Below are 17692 nucleotides of genomic sequence, written 5' to 3' on the forward strand. Positions count from 1 at the left end.
CTCGAACTCCATTATTTTAGCCAAATAAAATTAGTTTTGTTAAAAATAGTGAAGTACCAATTGTTATTTTTTTAGATGCAATGACTATTTTTTTTCAGGCAAAAATCAATTTTAAAAAAACTGAATTGCGTTATTTTTAGTCACATCAACAAAAGATCAAACTAAAATAATAAAATTGCAATTGTGCACTTTATTTTTTAGTTCTTGTTTAGATTCAATTGCCATTTATCAGGCCAAAATTATAAATATAAAAAAAATGGTTACAACTCATTTATTTTTGGTAAAATAAAAAGTTTTAGCAGAATAACTAATTAAGTTCCAACTGTATCTTAGTAATGACTACAAGTTTCAACAATATACTACGTATCTTTTTTTTCATTTCAGGTAAAATCTGTCAAAAATGGTTATATTTTATTATTTTTATCCAAATAATGTTTTTTAACCTAAAAAAGTGGAGTTCTAGCAAAGCTTTTGACCCAAAAATAAACTATAGATATTAAAACTTTTAAAACGTAACGTCGAATATATTAATTTTATTTTTATAAAATGTCGTGACTCGTGTGGGCTACAATAATATCACGTGACAGGAAAGTACTCTCTTAGGATGAGATATTGCGGGGGGGAGGTAAGGGCTATCAAATAGCCAACTTTGTGGGGCGGGGAATGGGGGAGAGGAATAATTAAGACTATTGATGAACATGTTTTATCTATTTTTTTCAATAAAGTATATTTTTAAAGATGATTTTTCGCCGTCGAACATTGATTTGCTTAAAACGCATCAAGTTTAAAATGATCTAATATTATATATTATATTAATATTTTAGGTATTATTTTGATTTAGCGTAAAACTAGAAATTTCTTTAAAATGATTTAATATTATATATTGCCGTTCATGCTACAAAAATGTTGAATGGTGCACTTAATTAAATATTGAGTTATTTATCCAAAAAAAAAAAATAATACAGATCAACTCATTAGTAAGTACTGTTTTTTCTCCCTTCTAAAGTGATACACCTGTGTTATAAAATTTCTAGACGGGCCACTATAGGAAGGCGAATTCCTTGCATATAGATGATGCATATGCTTATGGGATTTGCAAAATATATATCAACTTAGATGACGTATGATGTTAAATATATCAATTTAGTAAGGCATTTGTGACATGGTACGTGAGGAAGGCTAGAGCCATGATTCATGAGCTACCTAATACTGACAAGAATAAAATGGAGAACAAAACAATATGCCCAACTATGCATTTCTTTCCGTCAATCAAAAGGTTGGAATTGGAAATTTAAAAGGGCTTCTTGTATGAATGGGTACTTTGGGCCCAAGATATTAACAAACATTCAGCTACAAACGGAAACTTGGGCCATTGAACCATTTGGGCTGAAGAAGTCCAGCACAGGCACTACTCTGCCAGAAGCAAGGGAAAAAGAGATACTTTCCCATATATAGCAATAATAAAGTTATTAGTTTACAACAAACAAAGATATTTTATTTACATAAAAAAAAATTGTAGTAGGTATACAGACTACATAATATAATTTACCTATACATAAGCTATACACTAATTATACATTATGATATACTTAAAAAGTAGAATATGACTTGAATTTATATGAGCTATATATTTATACATAAAGTATACACTGAATATTCTCTCGATGTGTCAAAGCTCTCAATATATAATTGAGGAATAAGCTCAAAATTATTCTGCATATAGTAATACAAATTGATTTATATATGTAAATTGTAATCAGTGTAAATATCTGGGGGCTAACATTCGAAACATAAATATCAGAAGTTGGACTTCGTTCAAATCCGATCTTTCAATTTTTGATATTTTAAATATTAGTCCTCCAAACAACTATACGCATATTTGTCCCTAAAAAAACTGCGCCAAACAGAAACAATAATATTGTTGGAGATGAATCTATCAATTATTGAGACTATTATTAAAAGATTGAATATCAAATATGGAGTTGATTTGAAACAATTGAATCAAAATTGTTTGATGCACATCACACTCCAGTTTACTAACGTAACTACGAAGTACACCTAAAAACGACGTTTATTTCCAGAGATCCAGAAATTAACAAGTGGAATTTGATGCCCTTATAGTTAATACCCATTAAAAATAACATATCGAGATAAACCTCCCAACATAATGCTTGTAAAACATAATACATAACATCATACAAGTACTTTTCAAACTACAGCAACTGGCACATGGCTTAGCAGCAACATACTGCAGACATGATTTGCTAGTACTACCTCATAAGATATGATTAAATTAAATAAACCAAGGTTCACACACCGCACACTCTTAAGATATCATGAAAAACAAGTAGTTATAGTTAAGGGCACTTGGTCTTGTTGCCATGGGTTGTCATTTCAGTGTAACATTTGCCACATTTTTCTCTGTTGCCAAAGGTACCTGGTGGCACACATTTGCACCTTACACAACATGTTCCACATGCCCTAAAACACACATTGGGCCTCGAGTGTAAACTGCATCTGTATTTGCACAACCCACCACAGTCCAATTGAACTGGATGTGGAGCTGGTGCAGGAGCTATAACCAAATCCCCATTGTTAAAGTATTTTGCAACCTTTAAAACTGCAAAACAGTAAATAAATTATATATCTAATACTGTTTGACGCGAGGAGGGTCTATTGATTCACTGTAACAACAGTAATAATATAATTATCGCTATATTATATTCAATAATAATAACAAATATGGATAATTATAAACAACACTCTAATTAAAGTGGTCTAAGAACAACTATATGTGCAAGATTTTTACCTTATTTCATGATGTACCACAACTAACCTTAACTAAAGTTTAACACTTAAAAAAAGCAAGATCATTTTAAGTTGATATAAAATCAAGGTGTGTATAAAAAGACATGAGGAGGAATTTATGAACATCTCATGTTCAATAATGACTTCACAAGTCACACTCTCATAACTGCTCTTTTTCAGCAATCGATATATTAGGCAGGATAATATCAGGCTCATTTGTGTTACATTATATTTGAAACGTATTGAGCTAGCATACTTTTAAAAAAAAGTATTTATTAGAAGTTTATTTACTAAATTGATTTTTTTAAGTACATTTTAGAAAGTTGAATTTGAGTAGTATTACATCTGTGTAGTTAGTTCATGATAATCTTCTCCAAATTTGACTATTTTTAATATAAACATACTGTAAAGTAAAAACAAAGGGTAGGTCTACATTTCTCCACGTAACTTTGTACAAGTTACAAGTTAAGCTTTTTGACACTTCAAAATTATTTAAGTCACTCTATTCTCATCACCGCTTTACTTGGGGAGTCATCAAGTGGTAAATTTAAATTTCTCCACTTGCAGAAAAGTCATCCCATAAAATTTTTTTATAGGTATTTTAGACTATTTGGCAGGTACAACTAAGGATAACTTTAGATATTTAATTTAATTAGTGGGTATATTAATATTTAGTTAGTGGGTATATTAATAATTTATTTAATATCCTATACTATATGTTCATATTTATTAAAATAAACTTAGGGGTATTTGCCACTTTTAATACATAAGAATTTTAGAAGGAAAAAAAGAAGAAGAAAGTAAGGCAATTCCAAAGACCGTGAAATCCATAAAGAAGGTTTGATGAAATATTATCAATGAAATGGAATTCAAATAATAAAAAATGATAAATTAATTATATTTGAATCGAATGTCATAAGCCGACACGGTATGTTTGGATCGGATGTCACATTCCAACACAAAAATATGAAAGAAAAATAAATTAAAATAACTTAATCCTACCCAATCTCTAAAAACTCATTTTCCAAAAAAACGTAACGTGGAAGCCTGAGTCCTCATGTGTGATCTTAATATTATTCACTGATTATGTAATTTTTCATTGTGCTGTCACTTAATCTTGATCTTGTTGGTTGTTACTTGATAAATGTTATAGTTGATTTCCCGCTATTACTTTACACATTGATTTCTATTTTAAATTGACAAATAATACCTATTCAGTATATGTTGTCCCGTACTAATCCCTACTTATATTTTTCTTTGTTTTATTTGATATAATGCAGCAAGTGTTCCATGACTTCAACACGACATCAACTTTAGCTAGTGTCCAACACATCAAGTTCAGGATAAGCTATTTCTCGTGACTTGTATTGGATTTATCTACTATTATCTAAAAACAATCAAGTTATTAATGAAGACATGGCATAATGTCCTTAGTCTTCAAACACATTAATTTATTTATTTATTTTGATATTTGATATTTTCAGACTTAATATTTAAAAATTAGAATTCCATAAATTGATGACTTTCAGATTTTGAAAAAATCATATCTAATAGATGTTAGTGGTTTAATTACTTATTAAAGTCATAAATTGAGCTTCCACATTATTGTCATACTTTATAAATTGAGATTTGTTTAATTAGTTCTCCACGTAGGAAGTCAAGTGGAGGTGTCATACGTTGCCAATTTTGGATCGTGACATTCCATTAATGTGACTTTCAAGTATCCCAGTCAACGGAACCATCAAAGGTGCATTTATTCAATTAATTAATGCTTAAGCATGACCACATACTCAAAATATGCAAATGCAGGTTTGGTCATTTTCTAGATTCAAGTAAAGGCACTTAGAAGAACAGTTTCATAATTATATTCAATATGTTGTGTTTATAGCTCAAAATTAATTGAAAAAAGTTAAAATACAGTGCTATATACACAAACCAAACTATAACAACGTCAATATACAGTAGAGAAACAAAGCAAACCACTACTCATTCAGTTACTTTTTAGTTGTCGTCAACCCTTCTTCAACGAGGCGAAGATAGGAGGTAATTCCCTTTTTCAAGACCCCTACCCTAGTATAATTTTCAAGACCCAATTCAACAACTTTATAAAAAATTACATTTATTCGTTTATTTAAAATAAAAATTTTAATATTCAAAAAAATTATACAAAAAATATTACAGAAAAATATCTTAAGGTATTAATCAAAATTCATATTATTTGACTTTAAAAAAACAAAAACCACCACAGCTAAAAAGAAACTAAAGAGTAGCATTTTATGACTCACCTATATCTTGAATTAGTCTCCTATTGGCTCCTCTGGTGAAAACCTGAAAACGTAAAACAAACAGATATTCAGATGAGTAACTAGTTTTCCTAATACCATACTTGATTCATCAAAAAGAACAAACTTCAAATTTATTTGACATTTTATCTTTATAAATCCATTCCAAAAGAAGTAGTCACACAAAAATTATGGCACATATAAAGTCTAATAACAAAAAGAAATATTATGTGATATTTAGGTTCACAAATTTAAAAAGAATTTAGAGATTCTATATCAAGTCAAATTAATACCGCATATCGAATTAATTACCAAATTGAAATAAAGCGAGTACTAAAGGAGAAGAGAGACGAACACGAAATGCCTGGCTGAGGTCAACATATTGTGGTTTGTCTTCTTCAACTTCCTTGAGATCAATAATAGAATCCTGTGTGCATATATATGGAATTAATAAACCACTTGTCCAGCCAGTCATACAAAATTTTCACTAAAAAAATTAAAATACGAAAAAATAAACTCATAAAGAAGTCGAAGAAATTCAACTTATATAAAATTTTAATTTTCCACCCGTACGGATAATAACTAAGCTAAGTGGTGTAGACTAAGAGTGTATATTATACCTGGGCGTTAACAGTGGCGATAAACAAAACAAAAAATAGCACTACACGAATAGCCATCGCCATTAGTACTATTATAGTTGATGAGGTTGAGCTCCATGTTTTATAGTCGAAGATGTTATGATTCATGTGTGGGTGGGGAGTGGAGGGGACCCTCTTTAATAATATCCTCTGACGATGATCTAGCTGTGTGCACTAGTAAGACACAGCTGTTTCCTCCATTTCGAAATTCGAGCTACCCACAATTACAAGAGGTGACTAAAAGGCTATTCGAGACAAAGTTAAAAAATTTAATTTATAATTTCTGACTTATTTTTTTATTAAAAGCATTTAAAATTAATTAATTAAAACGGGCTCAAAATTAGTCCTTAGAAATTATGATCCGTCCAATTCATATTATAAGTTTCAAATGATTATTAATACGCTTATTTATTTGTTTAATCTAATAAATTACAGACGATCAAAATTTGGATAAATATTTTTTTTTAAATACATTTTGATTCTTTTTTATTTAGAATATTTTTTAGAATTTTTTGTTTTATTTAATATGTTATATAGAGACATAATAAAAAAATAGAATAATTTAATTGGATACGAAAAGATTGTAAAATAAATAAATAAAATAATTAAAACTCAATAAAAATTGAACGAGTCAAAAATTGATTTGCATTTTAACCCATTTCAGTCCAACTCCTTTAAATTCAAATAACTTTTGGACAGGTCAATAACTCATTTATTTGTTAACTCGATCTATTACAAATTAAACCCAACCTGTACCTCTGGCTACAACATTATATTCTCTCACATTAATTAAATTAAACTTACCATCTAGTCATATGATATTTGCTCTCCTTTTGATTTCACCTCCAATTACGTATCTTTTCCAGTTCTTTGTATATGAGTAGAAACTCGAAAGCAAACATATTTTGCTAATTGTGTTTGGCTAAAAGGACTTTTAAACACATTAAATACTTTTAAATTTTTTAAAAGAAAGTTAGTCCTAAAGAAAAAGAATGCCATTTTTAAGAAATATGAGAAAACATGTGTGTTCATTTCAATCACAAACTTGAAACTACAGTTAAAGCCTGTCTGCCTCCGCGATATTTTATTTGGCAACTTTGCCCACACAATACACACCTTCGCTATTCATAAAAAGGTTTTAAAAAAATAAAATTGCCTGGTTGCTAGTTAGAGAATAATTATTTAATATTCATTTATTCAAATTTAGGAAAAATAGTTTTCACATAGAATCTTGCAAAAGTCATTCAATATTTTCAGATACAAGCTCTAAATATAATGAAAATTTTATTGGCGGAGCACCATCCACAAATGAAAACCAATATATATATATATTTATATATATAACTTAAAAGTCTTTTGATTAGGATCGATCCTATGCAAGGCCAAAATTACATTTTTAATTAAAGGTCTAGCCAAATTCAATTACATTACCTAAAATATCCAAAAATACGTGTCTTTGAATGAGGGGCCCATCGTCTTTGGATCCAAAAATATCCGGTCACTTCGTCATATTATGGGCCGTACTTTTAGGCCTTTATTAGTCTCAGAACAAGTAAGGACAACGGAGAGATCAATGATAACGACGATGGAGCCCAATAAATAGGGAGTAAAGGTGGGTCTTCGCTTTGAAATTCGAGATCCAAATGTAGCTACTGTTTTTTTTTTTTTTTAACTTAAATAAACAACTTATTTTATAATAATCTCAAAATATTTCTATTATTTAAAAAAAATTATAAAAATTTCTATTTTATTTTATTCTCGGCTACATCACATGAAAAGGGGCTAAGATCCTCATTGACAACATGAATTCGTATGCAAGATACCGAATTGGATCTCTTTTCAAAGTGTATCAGTCGGATACATCACTTTACGTGATGTATTGAAACGCGATGTATCAGAGCGTTTTTGGGATATATTCAAATTTCAACAAATTTAATGAATTTTTATAATTTAAAAAAAAAAAAAATAATTAGCTCTTAATAATATAATATTTGAATAATCCCTATTTTTTTTCCTCATATTAAAATTTGATTAAATTTAAATTTTCGTTAGAAAATCTCACACTGAAAATAATAAAAACTATTCCATACCAAAAAATTTGAACCCATTAAAAATAATGAAATACTTAGCATGCTGTCAAAACTTTGATGGTTGAATGTTGGTACTCTATATAACCCTAATAGGGGAACAAAAGATACAAATGTCAGATGAGATGATGTTAGGTACCGGGTTGTCATTTCACTATCCTATCATACAGTTCATTGGAGTCCAGCTGTATTTACCTGTTACGACACTCTATCGTGTACATACGCCCCACTGCTTACCGCTACTAATTTACTCAAGTTTTTGCACGGATTGTCGCATAAATGAATTGCTGTTTTATTTTGCCCTGGATTATAATATCTTTGGATAATTTTGGAATTATGCTTCCCTTTTTTTTAGGCATATCTTAATCCTTTTTTGGGAACTCATTTTTTTATTTAAAATATTAAGAGCAAAAATTAAAGACTACAAATTTATTTAAGGAATAAATTAAAGAGCTTCCCTAAGTAGGGACATATGAGCGAGTAATATGATCAAAAAATGCCCGGAGCTTCAAGAAATTATGACGGATGCATCACAATTTTAATACAATCTTCGTTTAGCTCTCCTTCTAAATTGATCGTAGATCTTGCTGGTTCAATATCTTGATTAGCTCTCTTTTAAAATTATTCGTATATCTTGCTGGCTTGACATAAATAATTTTAATGTTCAATTGTTCACAAATTATAATATGCACACCATAGTTTTACATTCACATTTTTGCAAATCCACAAATTACTAAAATTATTCAATAAACAGACATTTTTTCAAAAATACAGTGCGACTTTTTTATTACTAGGGAGAATATTTCATGTACTTTAACATTGTAGTTGAAAATATTTCAAGATTTGCAAAAAAGATATTTATTACTAGGGAGAATATTTCATGTACTTTAACATTGTAGTTGAAAATATTTCAAGATTTGCAAAAAAGATATTTTATTATCCACTTGATCATTTTTGGTGCTTGGGCCCAACTTACTTGAGAATGAGGTGTATTAGTTGTTGTTGGTCATTTTTTGCGCAACAACAATGCCAGCTTTGAAATTTTTTTAAGAAAATGGTAAAATGTTGGTTCTTATAAAGATGGAACAGTCTATAGGCTACTGTTGATATTAGTTGCCACCAGTTTCTTCTAACATAGTAGAACGAATGGGGGGCAAAGGCCTACGAAAAGATAGGAATTTTTTCCAATTTAATCGGTGATCAAATTTGATTATAGAAACATGAGTTTACTTTGTTGATTTACATTGATATACTACTAATGAAATGCTTAGAATATCTTCATTACCTGGTAGAAGAATCTTGTTAGTATTGGTATAAATATGAATGCGTTGTATCTATTTCTCTAAGTGAGGAATATGAAACTTATCTTATCAAAGTAATGCTAATAGAACAAACGCTAGGGAGGAGATGAGAAAGAAATCACCACGCGTGCCGCACACACACATCTGGAAGAGATAATAAACGGGAAAATACAACAGAAATTGCTGGAAAAAATTTCCCACTGGGTGAAGAAACCACTTCCACTTTCTTTCTCTTCTTTTCACCATGATGCAACTGCTACTATAAGACATTACAAGGTCGATAACATGATTCTTGCGGCACCAAAATGCTTTATTAACTTCACTATGGCATGCTCGTAATGCTTTTAAGCATATGAACCAAATTCATGTGACAAAAGCTTTTTAAGAGTATGTTACAACTTACATTTCCATCTTGACCCATATCTGCTCTTAAAATAACTTTTTGACTCTAAGATGTAGTATACAAAAATGAACAATTTACCTAAACCTGTGTATCTCGTCTGTTGCAAAGATTTTGAGGATATACATCTTTCTATATCAATGACCAGAGACCACAATATCCAGCCATACTGCATGATCTCCGTCTACAGGTGTTGGCATCAACACCACAATCATCTTCACTGAAACATCTATGATCATCACCAGTATCAGGGATGTGGCAAGCACTTTCAAGTCGCCTTGCATTCGGTTCATGGTGAATCATAGAAGCCGGACAAACTTGAAGTGACATGGCACTGGTTCGTTTTCTCTGCTTTCCATTCTGCTCAGTTGAATGATTTGTCATCCCTTGAACTCATGTTGATTTGCTTTTACTAGTGTAAATGACAGATTTGTGCAATCAACTAAGCTAAAACTAGTAAACAGACCAAAAACAAGAGGAAAGACAAAGGGAGACACACTTATCAACTTCACAAGAACAAATGGATCAATCTCTTGGTTTAGTTTTCAAGCAATGTTTCACTAGATCATCTAAGACCCTATCCTATTTTCTTTAAGTCTTCTACCCAATAATGTGCTAGAGGGGAGAACGTTTGTGAGTTGATGAGAATATGGGTGAGAACTTGTGTCAGTAAATCAGTTAACCCAACATTAACACACAGTACTTGTCTTACTATTGTGCCAAAATTTTGGTTTATTTTTTTGTTTCAACAGAACATTAAGGAAAAACATGAAAAATGGGTAACCCCTGCCAATTAGCAGTCAACCACCCAAATAAATCTAATGGTTATCAATTGACTACTATTGTATTGACTGCCATCAAAATTCAAATCTAAGGTGATACAGCCTAATAATGTTAAGAAAGCATTGCCTAATGTGAAAGGGAAAAAAAAGCTTTTAATGGCCTTCAATTAAGAAAATGCCAAACTTGTAAAATCCTAATCACCTAATTTCATTAAAAATGATTGGCATAGGTTGGTTTATACTTTATCGAGTCTTTACTCGTTTTCCATCTCTAGGTAATACTTAAGAAACTGAAAGAGAATATCACAAAGATACAGGTACAGACAGATGTATGAACACTGAAGGGGCAGCATTAATATGTGCAAGTATGTGATCTGATGCAGCAGATACAACTACTTCTCTTGAAGGAATAACTGCCGTTGGAAATGAAGAAAAAGAGCATGGAAAGGAAAAGGCAGAAGGCCATGAAAGAAGAAACAACCTTACTTGTAGAACTAGAGAACACAGACTAATCAAAATTGTTGATGGAAAGAGAAATGTACCTTGATAGAACTTCCGTTACTTAGATTATAAGCCTCGGGAAGCTTCTCATGCCAATTGCCACTAACCGGCAAGGGATGACCCTCGGTTGTAAATATGTAATTTTGATTAAGTAGAAACGAGTCATCAAAAAGTAGATACAAATACTTGCACCTGCAGAAATCAGATGAAAAATTAAATTGCTATAAGCACATGGATGATCAGTCAGATTCCATACTATATGATTTGTGTGCATAAGATGAAGATATAAAAGGCTTACGTTTCTGCAAGGAAGAAACTATGCTGATGGTCTTCTAATTGCATTGTAGTCACATCCCTAATGCTGGCAAAGCCACCTTTAACTCTTGTATGTGCATTCAGAGAATTCATTATTGATTCACCCACTTCCATATACCATGGATCTGTTAACGAGAAAATTACTATATTATGCAAGGTTTGAGAAAAGGGTGTTTTTTCAAAAAAATTTAAAAAGCTAAAAAATGACTATTTTGAAGAAACCAAAATTATGACTAGGCACAATCCAAAAAGAAGAGTCGCACACCTTTGGTTGCTTGGTACAGGTAAAATGTGGACTCTGCCAATTCAGGGCGTAAAGGATAGTATTTTTCAGTAGGATGCAACATCTGATGGTCCAAAAGATACCTAAATTATGTAAAAGGGGCCTATAAGAAATGTGAAAAACAATCATCACAGGTAAAACCAGTTATGCTAAAGCTAGCTTATTGCATGGAAAGCAGACGCGGAAGCAGGTAAAAAGACTTGGAGAACAAAGGAAAGAATGGAGGAGAAACATCTTTACCTCTCTGGAAGAACTCCATATTTTTTCCACACCTTGAAAAACTCACGATGTGATGAATTAGCTGCCTCGATATCGCCAACTAGAACCTGAAACCAAAAGAATCAAGTTGGTTACCACTTAACAGTTCCTTAGGGTTATTGCTTACGTATGTACAAGAACAGTAGTATGTAAAAGAAAAAGGATATGCAGAAGAGGACTAAATGTCCTCATTCTTGACAAAAAACTATATCAGTTTCAGGAAGAACTTAGAAGCTACAAATTTCCTTCTTACCTGAAGACCAGGCCAGAATGCTTGAAGACTTGTGAGCTGCCAGTACGTTGCTACTCCTGTTCTCATGTCAGCTTCATGATACCTACATTAAATTAAATGTTCTGATCTTGGTCTGTCTGCTAAATTCCAGGACAAAACTAATACACCATATATAATTCTCAACAGTAGATTTAGTGAAGCACAGAGTAGAATAGAAGCACTTCAGGGAGGAGATAGATAAGAATAAAGGAGATGGTTCCAGAACTTTCTATTCCTGTTCTTGGCAATTGCCAGTTTGCCACAAGCAGAAATGGGATTACCGATATCCGAGGCACCAAGAATCAGTTTAACTGCTAAATATGATGGCTATACATACAAAAATAAAGAATCTAAAATTCAAAATAAGGTGTGATTATAGTACCATGGGCCGTGTCTAAAATATTTCTGCACACCTATGTAAGCAGATTGAAACATCTTCCAAATTTCATCTCTTCCAAAAAGAACGTAAGCTTTCATTAGATATTCATAGAAAGAATCCACACCTAAAAACAGCAAATAAAAAAAGAAGAAATGAAATATCAAGAGACTGCATGTTGTGAAGAGAAACAGACAATCAAGGAAGGGCGGGGACATTATTTTTTCTAGGCAAATGAGAACCATGGAATCAGAAAACATCTAGACAAAGTATACGCGATTAAATGAAGAAAATGGTTGTAGAGAAGTCTCCTAAAAGTGCTCTATCTACAGAAACATACCAGCTCCAATTCCAGAAGAAAATTCAATCCAGTCTCCAGTTGCTACATCTAACGTAGTTCCTAGAAGATTTAGAGAACTCCGCATGCTCCATAACTTACGAAGAGCACGCAAAGCTGCCGTCTCAAATCTTGTATCACCAGTTAAGCGAGATAATGAACCCATTTCAAGGATTAGAGAACCTGATTACATGAAAAAATAATCCACATAATATTTGATAAGACTTCATTGAAGGCTATTGAAATCTATTTGATGGCAGCTATCAAAGTTCAAGGAAATAGATAAAGAGGTAAGGTAGGAAAGAAGAAGTAATTTACCGCATCCAGATGTGCTCGTTTCTGTTGTCTCGTCCGCAATTACACCATGCTGTCAGATTTTGCATTTAATGAGTCATAAATTCCTCTTCCAAAGATGCCAATGCAACATATGACCCTACTGATACTACCAGAAACAGGTTCTACATGGTATGCAAAAACTGATGCTGCATACCAGTAGTGCAATTCATGGACTGAGCAGTGGCATGTGGGTTTCGAAATAAACTATTCTAAAACAAATTAGGCACAAGAAAAAATTTCCCATAAATCAAGAGAATTTTATTCTCATATTTCTGTCAGTGTAGCAATATATTAACAGGGACAAGGAAAAAGAAAATCAAAACTTGACTGCATATTTGAAGTAAGTTCTTATTTCAAATATTGAAGGGATTATGCAGGCAACAGCAACTCAAGTCAATAGCGTAAATAGTCCCACCAAGCTAATGGGCTAAGTTTATTAACTGGTTCTCAGCCCTGCAAGAATTTGGCTATCAGGATATCTCCTAGCACATCATGAGCTGATCTAAAGTTGGAACACAAATTTCAAAACAGGAGTTTTTATCATGAAAATTATAACTTCGATAGCATCACACACAACTGACATCTGGCAGGAACTAAACTGAAGTTGATTTGGATGCCAGAATAATAAAGAACTTTGAGTTACAGGATAAATAAACACATCTAGAAGCTAATTAACTCAATTAAGAAATTATAAAATTAAGTAACTTGACTAAGAACTTGTCCAAACTCCAGTCGCTGACCTATTAGAAACAGTAAATTTACACAAAAGGTTGGTTTTCTTTCTCCGACCAAAGGTTGCATGTTTCGTTTTCCAATAAAAGGTCGCCTTCATTATGCTCATAATTGTAGTTGGTTAAGATGCCAAACATGATAATTGAAGCGTACATTTTGTACTATTCATTCCTGATAAGACAGCAGTCATGATATAGAATATCTTGCTAAAATAGCAATCTACTACGTTATCTCTTGACCTTCCTTTCCAGTAAAAGCATAGACTAACTTGTTAACCTGAAGAAGTATCTCTTTGACTGAATATAGTTCCATCAAACATTTAATTCCTTGCTTTCTATTTCTGTTGTCCGGGATTACCTCCCAGTGAGGAGATTATCTTGCATACATTGTGATCAAAATCACTTCCCATGAACATAGCAGCAAAATTGATGATACGTACCTTTAAGTTGATCCAAGCATAAGGTAATCCGGTTGGGGTATTGAAAGCTGGCAGAATGCGTCGCCCCAAATCCTCAGCCAGGTCAAGGAGTTGATTCTTATAAATTCCTTGAACCAACCTGTTTGTAGAATCAGTGGCAAGAATATGAGCCGAAACAAGTCCTCCAAGAACTCTTATGTTGCACTACAATTGGTGATCAGGAAAAAAGAAAATTATTAATTGAATTGAATAAAATGTGACCCAAAAATAAGACCTTCCTCGATTGAGTGCTGGGAAATCCTACCTAAATGTAGTCATTAGAAGCATTTATTGAGAGAAAAGTTTGACGATGAACAAAGGCAAACACAATCACTCAATTAGACCATTCACAGAAATGTAAATGTGACAATGTATATATTACCTCAAATAGATTTACCCTTGCATCAACATCAAATGATAGATTTTCAGATAGCCAAATAATACCCTTCTCAAACTCAGTGTAGTTACCCAAGATTACGAGGCTGGAAAAAAAAAAGGTAAAAAGATAAAGTGAAAAATAAACATAGTATATAATTGGTTCTGAGTTGCAAGAAGAACAACAAATGTAACCCACCTGGACAACGATTCAATCAGCGTAAGAGCTGACCCATTGTACTGCTGTGGCAGATGTTCGAGCTAAAATAAGGCAACACGTGGTAAAACCATTATACAAAGATAACAAGACCTGTTTTCTTCAATGATGATTCTTCTAAATTAAGACATAGTTAGTTACCTTCAAATTTCCAAGTTCACTTAGAGAATCTGTGAAGGTTTTGGTCAGAGGTTTCAACTCATCATGCTGCAATAAAAGAAAAAAATTAGACAGCAAAAGGGAAACACCTTTGAGTTGGTATTATCTGAAGCTTTATTCAATAGTAGAAGATGGAATGACAAATAGACAAAAAAAACAAAAACAAATTCAGAGTTGTCTCACCGGAAAAGCATACATCATGTAGTTATCATAAGCATGGTAAAACCTGCCACAGAGCAGAAAATTCCCTTAATAATCTCATTTTGCAAAAAGATAATCTCATTCAATTCATTTCCAAATGTCATCACCATCTACTCATAATTCACACGGAAATAAAGAAAGAACAATGTTCCTAGTACCTTTCCCCTCTTATCAGGGGCAAAGGCGGAGCCAGGAATTGTGGAGGGGTTCATCTTCAGCAAAAAAAAAAAAAATTAAACTGTTATACATGGTTAAAAAATATAGATGTTCAATCCCTTGGACTTCTTCCCATTTTGAACTCCCCTAGTAAAATCCTGACTCCGCCTCAAAGTTTATCATAAAGGAGAAATGTGAAGGAAATTAAAGTTCAAGACAAAAATATTCATGAACAGCGTTTTCAAGTTTATTTTGCATACATTTTCAAAAAATGAATGAAAAAAGTTAGGGATTGGGACAAGTTTAGCTTACATCTTGCGAACTCTATCGCTCATGCGCTTCCTTTTAGCTGCCAAAAGATTGTTGGAGTGGAGGTCTGGTAAACAGATGATAAAAATGGTGGGAGAGATTACAAGATATAGCAGAATCCATTTCACAACACTTGCTTGAAACATTTTTTTTGATGAGATATGAAAGAAAACTAATGGAGGGAAAATTGGAGAAGAAGAAGAAGAGGGGAATAGAGAAGCGAGGGGGTTGAAGCTTGATGAATGTTGGATTAGGGATCAAATCTGAGCTGTGTTCAATGTCCAAGTCAGCATCCATTCGGTGGACAAACCAATCATAACCCGACGTATCACCCATTCATTTTGTTTCCTTTCTCGTCGAATCCAAATAATTTCTACACAGTCAAACTCTTGTCTAATTACTCTTATGTCTCAAATTCTAACTCTCATGTGGTGGATGGTTTCGCCATAAAAATCGTCGGTTGTTTGTTCATTAATAATTATGATTGAGATAAGTGGTATAGTAATTTAGAGATAAAGTAGGTAAATGATAAAAATATTTCTTTAAATTTTTTTTATTTATCAATTTTTATATTCATAAAGGATATTTTTATAAACAAATAATTTATTCTTAAAATTTATATAATGCATATTATTTTGAATGCAACAAACCAAATACTCAATAAAAAATAATTCTATCACACTTTATCCATCATAACTAATCTTATCATAATTGTTTTTCAAACCAAACGATCCCACTTTATCGTCATTGGTTTTTACATGTTTTTTAATTAAAAAATTATAAATTAAGTCAAAGTTTTAACTAGTTTATCTTTTAATGATATATGAATAATGATTCTTCTGTTCCATATTAGTTATTCACCTTATTATATATATAATATATAGTAGTCTTAAAACTAAGATATAATCAATTAAATTCTTCTCATTTTACTCATACAATTAATTTATTTTTTGTAAATGTAAATAAGTTTGTAAAGTTTTAAAAAACTAAAATTCAAGTTGTGCTTCTTATTTGTGATTCATAAGGGGCATGGGAGAGTAGACAACTAATATGAGATGAAAAGATTATGATATTTACTCCATAATTGAGGCATTTGTATTCTTCAAGAACATTTAATATTAAGGATAAAATGGAAAAATAACATTTTATTTACTCCATAATTGAGGCATTAGTTTTTGCCAGTTTTGTTTTCATAACCAATGGTTTAACTATAATTTAAGGCATATAATTTATGCTTAAACCCACTTCGATATAAATTAGGATCATCAACATAATTTATAATTTGAAATGTGCTCTTAATTGAACAAGGCGAGCAACAACCTTGCAAAATCAAATTGCAAGTTGATAACAAAGCACATGTGACCATAATATAGATGGATCTATTAAAATCATATAATAGTAAACGGTCTACATGGCAGGTGAATGGGCTCATATTCACCTTTTTATAGATTTCACAATTCAGGAGATACAATCTCAATCTTAGCTGGTATACTTATTATTTTATCACGAGAACAAACAACACTAGGAAATTCTTTGAAGAATTTATCATTTTTTCAATATATATATATATATAACCAGACGAATTCTCAATTATTTTCGCATCATATTTGAACCAGGATGGTCAACGATCATGCCAACTGATATTTATCGCAGTAAACTTTTGATTTAATTTTGCAAGTGATTTCATCATCATATCCATGTTTATGTACCACAGACAACATAAAAATGGATGATATTTCATATAAATATTTATAACCCACTTTTGATTGTAGCAATATGAAGATCTTAAATCTTCTCATATTTTAGTCTCAATAAAAAAAAATCTTTTTGACAATTTCGTTGAAACTTAAATAGTTTCTTTCAAGACTTACTATAATTTCAATATCATAAACAATTTTATTTCTTTGGGTAGTAGCACATTAGCTCACCAAAGGTCACAATTAACTTTGGATACTACCACATATTTCATAATATTATCCGTGTGGTGAACATCTCTTCAAGGAGAGATTTATATCATCATTGTCAGGGTCAAAATCATTTCAAGTAAAACATGGCCCTAACATTATAGGTAAGAAGTTTTTCTTCTTTTTTTTTCTTTTGGTAATTCATAA

At 31.6% G+C, this 17692-nt stretch overlaps 2 protein-coding genes across 3 annotated transcripts; both read right to left on the reverse strand.

Annotated features, from left to right (window-relative positions):
* Positions 1–2145: 2145 nt before the first annotated feature.
* LOC129896735 (gibberellin-regulated protein 12-like) lies at positions 2146–5944 on the reverse strand. Its single transcript, XM_055972696.1, has 4 exons — positions 5711–5944; positions 5446–5517; positions 5094–5136; positions 2146–2620 (listed from the first exon to the last, which is right to left on the reverse strand). The coding sequence occupies exons 1-4, from the start codon at positions 5834–5836 to the stop codon at positions 2358–2360; spliced, it is 504 nt and encodes a 167-aa protein (XP_055828671.1). The 5' UTR covers positions 5837–5944; the 3' UTR covers positions 2146–2357.
* A 3357-nt stretch (positions 5945–9301) lies between these two features.
* Positions 9302–15929, reverse strand: LOC129894932 (alpha-mannosidase I MNS5). Of its 2 annotated transcripts, none has more exons than XM_055970524.1 (15): positions 15585–15922; positions 15099–15141; positions 14898–14963; positions 14739–14800; positions 14547–14646; positions 14147–14329; positions 12958–13006; positions 12643–12822; positions 12309–12429; positions 11909–11990; positions 11638–11723; positions 11380–11480; positions 11098–11239; positions 10841–10991; positions 9302–9876 (listed from the first exon to the last, which is right to left on the reverse strand). In XM_055970524.1, the coding sequence occupies exons 1-15, from the start codon at positions 15725–15727 to the stop codon at positions 9649–9651; spliced, it is 1737 nt and encodes a 578-aa protein (XP_055826499.1). In that variant the 5' UTR covers positions 15728–15922; the 3' UTR covers positions 9302–9648. The 2 variants fall into 2 exon arrangements, with proteins under 2 accessions (XP_055826499.1, XP_055826500.1); XM_055970525.1 differs by having other exon boundaries at positions 9751–9928; positions 15585–15929.
* Between the last annotated feature and the right edge of the window lie 1763 nt (positions 15930–17692).

This window comes from Solanum dulcamara, chromosome 7 (assembly GCF_947179165.1).
Source record: "Solanum dulcamara chromosome 7, daSolDulc1.2, whole genome shotgun sequence".
NCBI classification, from domain to species: domain Eukaryota; kingdom Viridiplantae; phylum Streptophyta; class Magnoliopsida; order Solanales; family Solanaceae; genus Solanum; species Solanum dulcamara.